The 15,584-nt window shown below is 46.7% G+C and overlaps 6 protein-coding genes across 6 annotated transcripts; 3 read left to right on the top strand and 3 right to left on the bottom strand.

Moving 5' to 3' along the window:
* Window positions 1-1,553: 1,553 nt before the first annotated feature.
* On the bottom strand, window positions 1,554-4,169 carry DSM5745_07414 (ubiquitin-specific protease UBP14; the record flags this gene model as incomplete). Its single annotated transcript, XM_026749430.1, has 6 exons — window positions 1,554-1,698; window positions 1,751-3,440; window positions 3,491-3,764; window positions 3,813-3,953; window positions 4,009-4,076; window positions 4,139-4,169. The coding sequence occupies 6 exons, from the start codon at window positions 4,167-4,169 to the stop codon at window positions 1,554-1,556; spliced, it is 2,349 nt and encodes a 782-aa protein (XP_026602520.1).
* A 469-nt stretch (window positions 4,170-4,638) lies between these two features.
* DSM5745_07413 (replication factor A subunit protein RFA1) lies at window positions 4,639-6,735 on the top strand (the record flags this gene model as incomplete). The annotated part of the gene is made up of 6 exons (XM_026749429.1): window positions 4,639-4,679; window positions 4,765-4,916; window positions 4,972-5,062; window positions 5,111-5,651; window positions 5,701-6,593; window positions 6,645-6,735. 6 exons carry the CDS (start codon window positions 4,639-4,641, stop codon window positions 6,733-6,735), a joined length of 1,809 nt encoding a protein of 602 aa, XP_026602519.1.
* A 1,063-nt stretch (window positions 6,736-7,798) lies between these two features.
* dbp3 (RNA-dependent ATPase DBP3) lies at window positions 7,799-9,398 on the top strand (the record flags this gene model as incomplete). The annotated part of the gene is made up of 3 exons (XM_026749428.1): window positions 7,799-9,045; window positions 9,103-9,174; window positions 9,242-9,398. 3 exons carry the CDS (start codon window positions 7,799-7,801, stop codon window positions 9,396-9,398), a joined length of 1,476 nt encoding a protein of 491 aa, XP_026602518.1.
* Window positions 9,399-9,696: 298 nt separating this feature from the next.
* On the bottom strand, window positions 9,697-10,866 carry DSM5745_07411 (putative nuclear division Rft1 protein; the record flags this gene model as incomplete). Its single annotated transcript, XM_026749427.1, has 3 exons — window positions 9,697-9,724; window positions 9,861-10,400; window positions 10,451-10,866. 3 exons carry the CDS (start codon window positions 10,864-10,866, stop codon window positions 9,697-9,699), a joined length of 984 nt encoding a protein of 327 aa, XP_026602517.1.
* Window positions 10,867-11,972: 1,106 nt separating this feature from the next.
* Window positions 11,973-13,129, bottom strand: DSM5745_07410 (OST3/OST6 family protein; the record flags this gene model as incomplete). Its single annotated transcript, XM_026749426.1, has 4 exons — window positions 11,973-12,154; window positions 12,223-12,578; window positions 12,637-12,734; window positions 12,788-13,129. The coding sequence occupies 4 exons, from the start codon at window positions 13,127-13,129 to the stop codon at window positions 11,973-11,975; spliced, it is 978 nt and encodes a 325-aa protein (XP_026602516.1).
* Window positions 13,130-13,456: 327 nt separating this feature from the next.
* On the top strand, window positions 13,457-15,030 carry DSM5745_07409 (uncharacterized protein; the record flags this gene model as incomplete). Its single annotated transcript, XM_026749425.1, has 3 exons — window positions 13,457-13,501; window positions 13,547-13,837; window positions 13,894-15,030. The coding sequence occupies 3 exons, from the start codon at window positions 13,457-13,459 to the stop codon at window positions 15,028-15,030; spliced, it is 1,473 nt and encodes a 490-aa protein (XP_026602515.1).
* Between the last annotated feature and the right edge of the window lie 554 nt (window positions 15,031-15,584).

The following is a 15,584-nucleotide window of genomic DNA, read 5'->3' as shown; positions in this document are numbered from 1 at the left end:
TAGCATTAGCTAGGGATAATAATATATTAAAAAAATAATTAATTAAAAAGGGTCCTTTTATTTTATAAGGTATTTATTATATAATATTAAGGCTAGGTAAAAGTATAAAAGTATGTTTTAATATTTAGTTTAAATTAAAAAAAGCTAATAACTTTAAATTTTTTTATAAAAAAAAACTAGGAGTACCACGTTAGCAGGCTCCTAGGTTATTAATTTTATAGCCTATAATATAAAAAATATAAAAAATATTAACTAAAATCTTAATTTTAAGCGTGATTTTAAACAGCCTAATAGTTTATTTAGTATGTTAATTAATAATATTATAATTAAAAGGTATTTAAAATCTTCTATAATCCTATATTAATTATATAAGTATAAAAAATTTTTATAGCCTAATTTAGCATGCTTTAATTTATATTTTAGTCTAGCGGGAACTAGTATAAACATGTTAATAATAAAAAATTTTTTTTAGCTTTTAGGAAAATAGCCAGGCACACGGTTTTTATATTAAGCTTATATATAAAATTAAAATTTAAAAGTTAGGAAAAGCAGGCTATTTAATATTTTAACTTTAAAGTTTTAAAAAAATAGGCTAATATTAGTTTAAAAAAACTCCTTAATAAATATTAAAAGTTATTAAAACATGTTTTATAAAGCAGGGTATTAAAAAAGTTATATAGGTAAAAAAATACTAATTATTAATATTTACCATGGTTGCTTGTTTTAACTCCTAAAATTCTTTAGTTATTAAATAAATATTTTTAAAAGGCTTTTAAATTGTATTAGAACATGCTACCACTTGTTAAACATAACAGGGCAATATAATAAGATAGTAGTAAGTTAATTTTCCTAATTTAACTATTTTAAAAGTAATAAATACATGCTAATAACTAAGTACTAAGTAAGCAGGAAGAAAGAACCATAACTACATGCTAAGAGGAACAACATGACACTAATTAAACTTAAGGTAAAAGTAAAATAAGTGTAAAGTAAAAGTATCGCGGGTAGCATTTCTAAGCCTTGCTTAGAGCTTGCTAAGCCTCTCCAAACAGGGACCCCACGTGCACCATAAGTTTCCGCGTGTGGCTGTTCCAGGTCACGTGACCTGTAGCCAATGACGAGCTACGCTCAAAAACACTGGATGACCTGATTGGCTACAAGTCACGTGACTTCTGTGTCACCTATGCGGAAACTTTTGGTGCACGTCTCCGTACCACTGTGTGGTGGGGTGGTGTTATTGTGACTCTTATCTTATCATTGTCCCTTATCTTATCAGGCCTTGGCATCCATGGGTCATGTTTTAAGGGCATCATACGGGTTTAGACAGCAGCTAATCAAGCACAGTATGTTAAACTAATGCTGATTTAGTGGTAACACTGCTGGTTTAATACTACTGCCTGTTCTTACAGGAATCGCCTCTACTCTTTTGCTTGGATTTTCAGATGTTGCGGCTCTAGATAGTTCTTTCCTCAAATAGACACTATCTTGCCCACTAACCAAGGGGTTGCAAAACACACCAGTACTCACACCAGTACTGCTTGTCTGGCGCCTGCTTACACCCTCGAGAAAAAGTATAGATAGGCAAATTTCTTCATCTCTTGTACGTCATCCACCTCCACAACCTTTTCATCATTAAACATCACCCACGAAACTCCCGACTTTCCTGGCAGTTGTTTTCGCACAAATGCCACATAGTGCCTAGGATTAGCTGTTAATATAAACGAGAAGAGGCATCAAGGCTTTTTCTTACCCAGCATGTACAGAGGCGCCTTTATGGCAAATGATCGATCGGAGTTGGTAAGTTGCTGGGACAGTATCAAAACCCGGAACCACAGACGCATCGGTACCGCCACTTGCTTGCTGGTCGATAGGGCTCTCATCTGTATTGTCGGGATGACTAAAAACCCAGTCAATAGCTCGATCAATATCACCACCGGTGGCAGTCAATGCCTTCTTGGCACGAGAATCGTCAATGCCCATATCTTTTAGTTGAGCCACCTTGGCTAGATCCGGTTCACCCGCCCTGTACTCTGCAGCCCGCTTCCTGGTCAGGGGCTCATCTATATCCTGGTCATCGATGTGAGATATTAGCCAGTTCATTGCGGTCTCAACATCTGAATTTCCTGTGAAGTAGAGAGCCTTCTCGCATCTGGCCCGTGGGAAACCCATCACAATCAGCTGATCTAGAAGGTCAGTGTTGGCGATGAATTCGCTGCCGGACGGTTCGTCCTCTGGGAGCAAGGCTTCCCCCTCAACTGGGCCCGCGGAAAGATAACGACTCAGATCCATGGGTGCATCTTCAACCTGGACAGGAATATCTAGCTTAGTCGGGACCCAGTTAATCAATTCGAAGCGTCGAGCATTGATGACCAGATGCGCTGGCATTGTTCGAAAAGCGGATCGCTTGGAGAACTTCTCGTGGCTGTCACAAGAGCTACAACGAAGATCAACAATCTCCTGGGAAGTAAACGCGTCTAGGCATTCGGAAAGCGACACAGTCTCGAATGGACCATCAGAGGCAGTATCGTCCGAATGAGCAACTCGGCGGACGGGAACAGGGATGGAGATATTGTCTTGTTCATCGAGTTTGTAGCGAACGCCTTTGCAACTCAAACATTGAAGCCGCTGTTCCAAGCCAAATCTGAAAGACTCAATGGGGTTATTCATTCCGGCAGGATGCCTAGACAGCGTGACGTGCTTAAAGACATGTAATAAAAACTCAAAGGCGTCTTGCTGCCTCATAGTCGAAAATTCGGCATGATCCCGGCCGATCAAGTGCTTGAACATCGATGGTGCCAAGCCCTTTTGATGGTGGACCTCTAGTGGTTCTGGGGAAGCCAGAGTCTTATCGTCTGGCAGAGAGTAACGTCCGGAAAGGGTCCCATCCGCCAATTTCCGAAGCTGCGTTTCAAAATCAGCAGCTGGAGTTTCAGCGAAGGGAGGACTCTCATCTGGACGATAGTATCTGTGTTGGAATTCTGGCAAGTCAAAAAGACACTGGACAACACTGGACAGGTAGCAGCTGTTTCCAAGATTCGACAGCCCCGTGAGACCCGCGCCGAAGACCGGACTTAGATCATGCCCATCCCCTGTTGTCATCAGGAAATCCCACTTAAGATTTTGTTCAACCTGCATTTCCATGAGGCTTTTCTCCGTCTTTTCGCGGCCCGCGAGATTGATCCCCCAATGAGAGAGGTGCGTAGCAAGCTCAGGATCGACTCTTTCTTCGTTGCACCGATAACAGTATATATCTGCCGAGCCATCCGCGGTTATTGAGCCCAGTTTAACGGCAACAGCATGGGAGGTCGCATCAAAATGGGCTAGACCATGTGAATTACCGCCAGTACCTCCAAATTGACTGCGACCGCAGCCTAGGTTACCACATTCTAAACACAGCCAGAGGTTCTGTCTCAAGTCACACATCGAACACTGGCTAAGATCTGTTTCAACCGATTAGACTGGCTCAGAAAAGCTTCTGGAACATCATTACCCTGTGAATTGATGCGTTTGGGCTCCTGCTGAATTAGGCCAGTGGTATGTTCGCAAGGAACAAACTCTTGCTCCCATGCCTTTATCTCCTCCCTTTTCGAAAAAGTCGTGGCGTTCATTACGCCCTCAATGACCGACCGAAGTTTACTAGCTGACCCGTCAATATCATCTTGACCGCAAGAATAGCAGACAACACGAGTGGTCATGTCATAACGATCCTCATCCGTTTCTGCGTTGATCGCGAGCTTTGATATTTTTTGTGGAGGCTCCTCACGCTGTTTTCTGTTAGCACGCAGGACCGGACATAGTAATGGATCGCTTACCTGAATCTTCTTGCGGGTTCTTCTTATATTAAGCGCCAAAGGATGGCCGAAGCGCTCGAAGTGTAGACGTGCATGATCTTTTGATCCAGCACAGCCGCCGTTGAAGCATGAAAGGCAAACGTTAAGGCCAGACTTGTCGTCCTAACTATGCATTAACACTAAGGACACCGGGCAAAAGAGAGAGGTAGCCACAAACGATAGAATCAAAGCATTGCGTGCAGTCTTCTCGATACACCGCTTGGGAGGCAGATGGTGGTTGTAAGTCTGGGGTGAAAATGGGTTCAGCTAGCTTGCCTATGGTACCCATAACCATGTGCTGGACTTACCTGGCGAACCACGATGAAGACATGCCGCCATTTTGAAGCGAAGACGAGAGATCTTTACGAGGTTATTGTAGAAGTCACAGTTTCAAATAGACTAGAGAATCCTAGGACGCTGGCGGCTTGTAGCTCTTTCCCCATCAAACGCCACGGAAGTAGTGCCTTATGGCCGGAGAAGTGAAATCATCAGGTGGGGTACCTAGGCCGTCGGAGGCTGTGCCCGGTCCTCGGAGCGAGGGGCAGCGCAGCCTACCCTAGGTAGCCACCAGCACCTACCTAATTTAGGTAAGCTGCCACTTAACGCGTCTTCGCGTCTGCGCCGCATTTCACGTTTCCCACAACAAGCTTGGGCTTTCAGTTTGGACTTGACTTGATCACTCAAACACAGCTCTCTTTATATTGCTTCAATCGACATTCGCATTTGTTTTGCAAGGCTTGGCAACATACCAGTTCACACAATAATATTCACAGCCCTACGAACATCGCCGAGACGCGTGGTTGATACCATGACCTCACAAGCTTCACATGTCTCCGTTGGAGCACTCAGGTAATCCACCAGCAGTCGATTACATACGTTGCACATCTAATATAGCGCTGCTTTTGATATGACACTGCTGATAAGATCCCGGCAGTGCAATCTTCGATGGCACAAAGCCGCAGATCCCGGAACCCATCGTCCAATGTGTCCAAGTCAAGCCGCTGCCACCTCAAGCAAACAACCAGGAACGATACAGGGTTGTTTTTAGCGACATCTCAAATTATGTGCAGACAATGCTTGCTATCCGTATGTAATAAACTGTCTTGATAGAAAACGTGTCTAACCAATTTCTTAAATACAGAGGCAAACCATTTTGTAACAGATGGCCTACTTCGTAAAGGATGCTTTGTGCGGCTCAAACAGTTTCAAGCAAACTCTGTCAAAGGAAAAAAGTAATGCTCTGTACTTTCAACCCTGATTTATCTGCTAAACCATCACAGGATCCTTATTATTCTTGACCTCGAGGTTCTCAAAGAGTTAGGCGAAGCGGAGAAAATCGGCGATCCAAAGCCATTGGAGAACAAACTGGAAGAGGACGAGAAGCCGCAACCTACGACAATTTCTAGCAATGGGTTCTATGGGGCCAAGGCTCAAAATGCACCGTCGCGAGCCAGCTCCCGACCCCAGCATGTGCGCCCTATACAGGGGTCTGCACCTGCCACTATATATCCCATAGAGGCAATCTCTCCGTATGCTCACAAATGGACGATCAAAGCCCGCTGCACCAGCAAATCTCCCATTAAGACCTTCCATGGAAGAAACGGGGAAGGCTCGCTGTTCAGTGTCAATTTGCTGGACGATAGCGGCGAAATCCGCGCTACCGGATTTAATGAGCAGTGCTCTGCGCTGTATGAGCTCTTCCAAGAAGGGGATGTCTATTACATATCCAGTCCATGTCGCGTCCAAATCGCCAAAAAACAGTTCACAAACCTCAACAACGACTATGAGCTTACCTTTGAGAGGGATACAGTAGTTGAAAAGGTTGGTGTATTACCATGCCATTTGTCCCCCTTGTCTCACATTTCTCCAGGCAGAAGAGCAGAATGACGTACCGCAGATGCGTTTCAATTTCACGACTATCGGAGACCTTCAGACTGTTGAAAAAGACACGACGATCGATGTTATAGGAGTATTGAAAGACGTCGGAGAGACCACTCAGATCGTGTCAAAAACGACAAAGAAACCTTACGATAAGCGTGAATTGACTTTGGTCGATAATACTGGGTTCTCGGTGCGATTGACTATTTGGGGCAATACAGCTATGAATTTCGGCGCCACTCCTGAGTCTGTTGTAGCTTTCAAGGGAGTCAAAGTTTCTGACTTTGGCGGCAAGAGTTTGAGTCTACTCAGCTCTGGTTCTGTGACCGTGGACCCCGATATCGAAGAAGCTCATAGACTCAAGGGCTGGTACGACGCACAGGGCCGGGATGAGAACTTTGTCTCTCATGCCTCATCAGCCGGAACGATGTCCGCCACGAGACGTGATCAGTTCAAAACCATTGCCCAGGTTCGAGAGGAGCAGCTGGGCATGTCGGAAGAGCCTGCCTATTTCACACTGAGAGCAACAGTCGTATACATAAAGCAGGACAATATGTGCTACCCCGCGTGCCTCTCGGAAGGCTGTAACAAGAAGGTCACAGAACTGGATCCCGGCCAGTGGCGCTGCGAGCGTTGCGATAAAACTCACCCCAGAGCAGAGTATCGGTACATTATGCTTATTAACGTTAGCGACCATACTGGACAGCTCTATCTCAACTGTTTCGATGACGTTGGCCGGTTGTTGATGGGCACAAATGCGGATCAGCTCATGGAATTGCAACAGAACGAAGACAAAGCAATCAGTGACATCATCCAGAATGCCAATTGCCGCACCTGGAACTTTGGATGCAGAGCAAAAATAGATCACTTTGGAGATCAGCAACGGTAAGTTTGGCTGAAAATCGTGGATTCCAGTACTGACTACGCGTCACGCAGTATTCGATACCAAGTGTCCTATGCGAAACCTGTCAGTTACTCTGAAGAGGCATCACGCCTGGCAGACATAATTGACAGCTACAACATCTAGCTGTGACCGCTCTGTTGGTTGTAGGTAGATAACCCTCGTTTCCCTCACACTACTACAATGCTAGTAGCATTTATTTGGGATAGCTCAGAGTCTCGCTCTGTTTCCACAAACATGAGCAATGCATCTATTATGGGGACCAGTGGGATTAACCAGTATGGTATGATGATTCTTGAAACTAGTTGAAGGAAGATATGTGCTATTAATGTGCAATTAAGTGTTAACATTCGGTAAGCTAAGTACGTGGGTTTCACTTTCTGTAGCATTTATCAGCTCGAAGCTCCCATAGCTTGCTGCCATACCATGGATGCAATGTTCTTCAGACCTAGGATTTGAGTAGTAGCACGTGCCATACTGGCAAAGCGCTGGGCCGATTAAGGCTTTGAGTAACATAGCTCCCGGGCCTCGGCTATTGCTTTAGACACATAGATGCATCTCTGGCGCCTGTTGCTTGTGTAGTAATGACACAATTTCCTACGTCGTGGTACCATGTAGAGACCATACGTAGCAAGTGCCAGGGAAACGGTTATGGAGATAGTTTCTACGACAGTGTAAGGCGCGTAAGGTGGTAGATCTATATCCAATTGCATATACAGGCTATATGTTTGCTTGCTCTATTGACTTGTGGGTGAGAAAGGGGACCCTGACCTTACTATAACCTAGCCGTAAGGATCCTAACCTATTAACCTCGTAGCCTGGCTTTGAGGAAACAACTAGCCGTTCAATTGAAGTAGCTACTAGCAACTACTTTCCTTTTTATAGGCCGCAAGCCCTGTCGACCACGCGTTTCCCTTGGCTATGAGGCTATCTTGAAATATGGTTTACTACTCGGTACGAGTAGTGCCTGCCAAGCCAAGCTAGTACTCAGTACGGTATGGAGTAGGTACCAGCGAATGGTAGAGTGGGGATTTCGTACTGTAACCCCAAATGGATTTTTTTCTTAGATTTTTATGGACAAGAAAAGACCGCGCCTTTTTAATCTGATTCTACCTACCTACCAACTTCTTTTGGGTGCTTTCAAGTGCTTCCAACTCTCGGCTGGGATTATTTCAGATAGAGCTGGACAATGGCGAAACGTGAGCACCAAGATCAGGTCGGCGATGCCAGGCCGAGCAAGAAGTCCAAAAGCGCGAAACAGAAAAAAAGAGATTCCGAAGCTCAGGCGCCTTACACCCAGTCCCCTGCTCTTGATAATGTTTCTCAAGCAGAAATTGATGAATTTCTCTCTGACAATTCCATCAAGATAACGGATTCCATACCAGATAATATACCTCTACGCCCAATAACATCATTCTCATTCCTGCCCTCATGCAATAAAGACCTTTACACACCACTGAACGGTTTCGCCTCGCCCACAGCTATCCAATCCGCAACATGGCCACTCTTGTTTGCAGGACGCGATGTGATTGGGATTGCGGAGACGGGAAGTGGGAAAACCCTCGGGTTCGGTCTACCGTGTTTGAAGAAAGTCCTCGACCTGAAGCAGGCAAAGAGCAAGCAAAAGCCGTGCCAACCATTGGCGGTCATAATCTCCCCAACAAGAGAGCTTGCAATGCAGATTTATGACCAACTTGTGAGATTTGCCGGCAAAGTGGAAGTTCAAGTTGCCTGCATATTCGGCGGAGTTAGGAAAGACGAACAACGCGAGGCTCTGAAGTCTGCCGCTGTGGTCGTTGCCACCCCTGGAAGGTTGAAGGATCTTCAAAACGACGGTTCGTTGGATCTTAGCAAGGTCATGTATCTTGTGTTGGATGAAGCGGATCGTATGCTAGACAAGGGATTCGAGCAGGACATCAAGGACATTATCTCTCCCATGCCGGTGTCAAAACGCCAAACCGTGATGTTCACAGCAACCTGGCCGCCGGCCGTCAGAGATCTTGCGTCAACATTCATGACATCGCCAGTCACCGTTACGATTGGCGGTGACCCTTCCGCAGACCCACGTGCGAACACTCGGATCAAACAGGTTGTTGAAGTGGTCAAGCCACACGAGAAAGAGCAAAGGCTCGTGCAAATTCTAAACAAGCATCAGCGGGGTACTCCGGACAAGGTACTGGCGTTTTGCCTGTACAAGAAGGAGGCGATGCGGGTAGAGAGGCTCCTTCGAGCTAAGGGCTTCAAAGTCGCCGGTATACACGGTGATTTAGGCCAGCAAGAAAGATTCAAGAGCCTTGAGGCTTTCAAATCAGGCGCGGCCACTGTTCTTGTTGCAACCGACGTGGCTGCTCGCGGTCTAGATATACCTCACGTGAAACTGGTTGTCAATGTTACATTCCCGCTCACTGTTGAGGACTATGTGCATCGAATTGGCCGGTAAGGTCAGAGAGCCCGTTACGGATGCTTACGGCTAACATCATTTTTCATATTCAGCACCGGTCGCGCTGGGGCTGATGGGCACGCTATAACTTTGTTCACTGACACGGACAAGGCTCAATCTGGCGGGTAAGTAGTGATCCTGAGCTCGATTGTACTTCTCTGCTTTTCTTCAAGTGCTGATGGAAACTCATAGGCTCATCAATGTCCTAAAAGCGGCGAACCAAGAAGTGCCCGAAGCACTACTCAAATTCGGCTCAACCGTCAAAAAGAAGCAACATGACGCATATGGCGCCTTCTTCAAGGACGTCGAGCCGGGCAAGGCGGCTACCAAGATTGTATTCGACGACTGACTTTAATCCACCTTGATCTGCTGTATTTTAGACCCCATGTACTTCGATTTCAGAACTTGATAGACCCTGTTGTAGTAGGCTGTGACATGCCGCCTCTCGCAGCATAGCCTACGAATGTCAATAGATCAGTGCCCGCCTTTTGTAAATCGATGGTCCACGTACACTGCAAGAACATAGCAACACCCAACCATGAAGGGAAGTAGATCTCCGTAAAATTCAATTTGGTACCGGGACAGAATAACGGCCGCAGTGGCACCTGCGGCATAAGTTGCGGGTCGCAGAGCGAATTCTTCTATGGCTAGGTCCAATTCGTACTGACGAAGATACTGTCGGACGAAGGCATAACTCCAAATAATCCGGACAGACATATTCACAATATTGGCATAGACCAGGCCACGCGCGCCTAGCCCGCCCATTGACAAGAATAAATAGGCTGCCAGAGCAAAACATGCTGAGAATAACCCCATCCACACAGCTTGCTTTCGAAGTTCTGCTGGATTCGCAGTCGAAGAGACAAATGCTTCGCAGATACCGTTGAAAGCTAAAAAGGGGATATAATAGCAGTAAAGCGCGAGGAGGCCATCAACTTCAGGCGCCGTCCATCGCCGTCCACCTAAGATATGGAGAGCCTTCGGGGCCAAAGCTGGCCCAAGGGGGATGATCAAGATTGATATCATCATATATCCTCTCATAACAGTGAGTAAATGGTTCTTGGCAGCTGCAACATTGTCCCCCTGCCTCTTGCCTCCCTTGAAGTTGAGAAGTGATGAAAAGATAAGCCTACTGCTCTCTTCAATTGGCTGGAATAGGATACGAGCCAGTAGTCCACCATAATTAGACGCAAGCGAGTATATCCCCTGGTCCTGTAAGCTAGTCATGGCGGCAAGGATCATTGAATCTCCCTGTGTTAGCAGGTGCTTTACCACGGACTGAAAGAAAACATTTGCGGATAATGTCACCAGGCGCCACGAGAATATACCCCCAATGTATGTTGAGTTGTCGCTGGTCAATGTTATTTCATACTTCGTTTAACCAGGACTTTGATCACTCACCTTGCGTTTATCCGCGAAAGGCACAATGAGAAATGCCAATCTTTGCGTTGATATGCTGCAACAATAAAATAGCCGCAAAAGACTGTGCACGCATAGGACAAGTAACCCAACGCAAATGGCAGCGCTCCAAGGCTGTGACCATATCGCACAGCCCATATGGATGTGCCGCATGTAACCAGACTTTTTGAAAAGGCGGCACTTATCTCAACAGCAGCGCGCTTGCTGTACAACATGTACTGCTGCATGACTGCAAAAATCGGTTCAGAGCCAAGTTCGACAAGTGAAGCGATGGCTGTAGTTGCCACACTGGTATGGTAGTATGGCGTCCCCAGGACTTCCACGGAAGCGAATCGCACATAGCACGCGGCAAATGCCGTGGCGGTTACAATTCCCATGCCGATACTCAAATACGCCATGTTCACTATTGCCTGAGAGGACGCTGCACGGATTTTACTCCTTTCTTGTTCTTTACCCGATGAGACAGCATCTGTGCCCGAAGTGCCAGCAGGATATGCTGCGAGAGACTGCAATGGCTGCCTTTGGATGGCGGCTCGTATGCTTTCCCTAGAAAAGTACAAGATCGAGATCAAGAGCAATTCAAGCTGCGCTGCAAACCCCAAGATGGATGGCGATAAGCTTCTCAGTATCAATTGATTCGAGGCAAAAATGAAAAGTCTTGAGGCCAACTGTACGAAAACCAAGATAGTAGCTCCAGACATTGCTGATACCAGCATGCTGCTGGCATTGCTAACAGGTTTTGACATGTTCAATCAGCAGGTCGCCAGAGCAGGATCCCTGAAGTTGGCTAACTGTGAAGAGCTTAAGTGATTTCGATGCTAACCGGTGGGTTCGGGAAGGCGCACGTCGGAATAGTAGTACGAGGTAAGTATGATGATGTAGTAGTAGCCACTTTTTACCGTACACGGTACACCACCCCGCCAAAACATGGAGTAGCCAATCAAGGGCTGATTAGTGACTCGGCTTTTATCTATCGGAATCGAATGTTGCAAGTATTGCGGATACTTCTTAATTGGCGATTATTATGTTCCCTTGCGAGTCGCGATAACTTCAACTGTTTCTTGGCGATTAAGCCCAATGTGGGTGGGTACGCTAACCTTCTTCAATAGCGGTCATGATCCACACAGAAAAAGTTGTTGTCGGCGTTGCACGGGATGCTGCCAGTGTCTATTATTATTGAAATTGGCTCCAGTCGGGCCAGTCCATGTCAACAAATTAATCATATGCCTGCTGCATGCATGTGGATTACTAGAGTAGCGCTTCGCCCTTGGTACTCTAAATTAAAGAGTTTCCGAGTTTTCGGTCAAGCTCACTTCAACCATAATGCAATTCTGGGCACCAACTGCCGCCATCCCCAAGACGTCGAGTGCTCTTCCGGCCCACATAGATCTACAGCCTCCTTCCATCTTAGGTACATCTCGTTGAGAGAATGCTAGGACATAAATGGAAATATCCCACGAGACACGTTTTGATCGGCAAATGTCCCTATGAGATACCATAACTTCTAGAAAGGCGGGAGGAAAAAAGGATATCCGCCATTCTTCGCTCTGAATACACTCAGGAGGAAGCTGTATGTTCCGAGAAGCACAGCCCCCCAAATGACCACGGCAACCTGCTGAGACTTGTTGTCTGCGATGCGAGGAACCTTCATAGCAAGGGCTATTGCAGAAAAGGAGAGCACAGCATCTTCGACAATAAATATTAGCATCTAAGCCACTGAGTGAGCGCGAATGAGAGTGCGATAGATGACTTACATATTGCAGCAACAATTTGTGTTTCCATACCAAATTGGTTCGAAAATCCGCCAGCAAAGTAGCTGATGCCACCTCTTCCATCCCCAACAACGTAAGGTACCTTTCGAATGTGATTGAACATATGGCCACTGGTGAATAGAAGTACAGCAATCAAACTAAATGCAGCCCATAAGTTGCGGTTTCTTACAACTGGAAGGACATAAGGGGATAGCACAGTGAACAGGGTAACAACTGCCATGAGAATCGTGATACCAGACACAATCCTCATGTATTTAATCGGGCGCACGAGCGGTGGTTTGGGCCCATCAGGCAGCTGGCGACTGATCCAAGCATAGACTTGATCGGCAGAGATGGGACTGGAGAGCTGTCAGTCAAATGCTTCCATAAATCTTGATGATATGTAGAGATTCTGACCCGCTGAAGTCAAATCGCAGTGGGCTGTCGTCAACTCTGGCATAAGGGCCGACCGTGGGGGGGAACACAAGGAGGACAGGCGCAGTTTGGAGCATTAGCTGTATTCTCTGATTAGCCCATAAGTCCCCAGAGTGTTAACTTTGCTACATACTTTTTGAAATGCTGCCTTGCCATTTCGGAAGTCAAGAATGCCAAAAAGCACCCTGAGATCATCTGGTTTGGTCCCTCTATTCCAGCTCCGTGCAATAAGGTCATATTCCGGCTGGAAATCGCGGCAAAGCACACACCCAAAGCGAGCCTCTGTAGCTGTCAAAATCACTGTGGCAAAATAATCACGGGGCTTTGAGGTTATATCATCATAAGACAAGTCATCGAGCTGAATGGGCGCGAGGCGAGAAAGCGACTGATACTGTTTGAACTTGTCGGTGTAAGAGGCGGCGGGTGCAGTGGGAATAAGATAGAGGAGCGACGTAATGAGAGCGAGTAGTTTCATCTTGGCACAGTGTCCATACATGAACTTTGTTCATGAGCCCGTCAGCGTAATCAAGCAAGTCAATGGCTTGCAATACTAACGGATTAGACCACGTCTGCGAGCATTGGGAGCCATGACCATGGAGTAGCATTCGAGACGCAAGGTGTCCACTTAGGGTCCACCTGCACTGCGGGAGTTTTTCCTTTCCGGCCGGGACCTGCATTCGTTTACGTAGTGCCGCCTTATCTACATCATATCATATTCCGCACGGAGTATGTGCATGAGATTGATTCTCATACGTCGTAGCACTTGTGTCCAGTCCTGGCTATTTTGTCCTATATCTTGACTATGAAGCTTTCTGCAAATGAGCCAGAACATGCTCTTGAGGATGATGTACGTATCTTCCGCATTGCTAATACGCCGGCTGACAAGCTCTAGTATCGCATGGCTCTTGCGACTGCGCATTTCGAGAGAGATTTCGATCGCGTTAATAGACACACAATACAACTTCTTGATGCCGAGCGTGGTCGCACGAACTGCATGGAACGGTTGCTTCTCCGCATCGAAAATGAACATTTACAAATGCAAGTAAACCGGACGGGCCTAGAGTTGATCCAGGCTCGGGAGATAGAATCCAACACCCGCCTCGACCTTGAGGACGCTGTCAGAGAACTCGATCGTCTGAAGGACCTTGCCCAAGCATCATCGCGTGAAATAGACAACCTTCGTGTAGGTAATGCATGCATTACCTTTTACACAACTTGGCCTCCTGACGCTTCTCATAGCATGAACTTGCATCATTGAACACAGTTGCTTCAGATACTCAGAAATTACAAGCAGAAAAAGTTCGCCTAATCAGAGAAATCTCGAGTATACGGTCCGAAGTTGAGGAACTCAGGTCTCAAAACGCCTCCGCCAATGCACTTCTCACGGAAAAACAAGAGATGTCTCGACAGCTAAACGCGCTCGAATTACAATTAGAGAATGAGAAACGCGCGCATGAACGTGCCCTTGCGAAAGAATCCCAGCAAACAGACGAGGTCGCAGCACTTACTGCGAAACTCGATGAAGCGCGACGGGAACTGGGACTGGCGCGTCGCTACAGACAAGAGGGTATACAGCACAAAGGCAGCGCTCTTATGGCCAACTCGACACCAGCTTCCGGGAAAAGGAAGGGTATTAACCCAAACCTGGTGACGGTGAAAGACCGCCACCTAGAAGACACACAGGTGCAGCAGCAAGAAGGTTGGAGCACAATCACCACCACGAAGGTCCCGATTGAGCGACCCGATGGGCCACATCCTCGGAAAGCGACAAGTCGCTTGCATTCTGATTTGACAATTGCGACGCCCGGCGCTGTTCGTGCGCAACCCCAACAGAAGCCACTTACTACGCTTCCCGGTGAAAAGTCTTCGTTTTCGATAACTCCTTTCTTGAACCGCACAACGGGGGGGCTCGAAGAAACCTCAACAAGCTCGGACGACGAACTGAATGAAGATAGCAATGCTGCTAAAGATAGACACCGCACTAATTCGACCGCATTTTCCAGACAGCTCATGCCGTCGGCCGCAAAACAACCTAACGATCTGGCCAAAAGGGTACCCTTAAAGACGGCCGTAGACGAGGATACAAGAAACAGACAGAAGCGAAAGGTACTTGGAAGCCCTGAAGGAGACGGGGGCTACCAGACTTCGCTGTCTCACCCTGTTGGGCAAAAGCAAATCCTGTCCAAGAAACGCAAACTAGGTTTGCAGCGGGATAGGAGCTTGTTCGACGAAGACGAGGACGAAATTACCTTGCAGGACACCAGAAAACTAGGACGGAAGCTTCTTGGTGCAGTTCAACCAAGCTTAACAGGAAACCGCGCTTTCACTGGACCCGTGGGGTTCTCGCCCTTGAAACGAGATAGAAAACGATTCTGATTTTATTTAGTCCATATTTGTTCAGAACAGTCTATAGTCCCGAGTTGTATCACGTCCCTGCTCTCGTACATGCTGCCACTAGGATAATACTGAACTTTCAATTAACCGTGTGTGCAGTGATTGAACTAAGCAAGGCTAATTAATGTAGCAAGCCTCAAAATTGACGTATATAGATAGTACGGAATAGTGCAGGTGATCTCTCACTCAATGCGGGATTAATGAATATGCCAAGACGGCGCAATCACAACCTCGTTGTCTGTTGTTGCTTCCACGTCATGTTATCAAGGTTCAAATAATACCGGCCATGGCCATATCGCTCATATCTCTAGGCCTTGGCAATCGCGCTCAATTTTTTGGGGTAGTCCAACAATCTTTACAAAAAAGGCTTTCGTCCTCTAAACGATGGCAAGCACGCCAACTGAAGGATCATTTTACGCGGGAGGCGGCAGTTCAAGGACTCAAAAGCCGGGCAGCATTCAAGCTTTTACAGGTAAATCCTACTAGTGCTCTTGTCTGATCACTCTATGTGCCTGATCTGATACTGGCATCCTTCA

This window comes from Aspergillus mulundensis, assembly GCF_003369625.1.
Source record: "Aspergillus mulundensis strain DSM 5745 chromosome Unknown scaffold_7, whole genome shotgun sequence".
Lineage (NCBI taxonomy): Eukaryota > Fungi > Ascomycota > Eurotiomycetes > Eurotiales > Aspergillaceae > Aspergillus > Aspergillus mulundensis.
The sequence above is the reverse complement of the archived record's forward strand: the minus strand, read 5'-3'. Positions and strand labels throughout refer to the sequence as shown.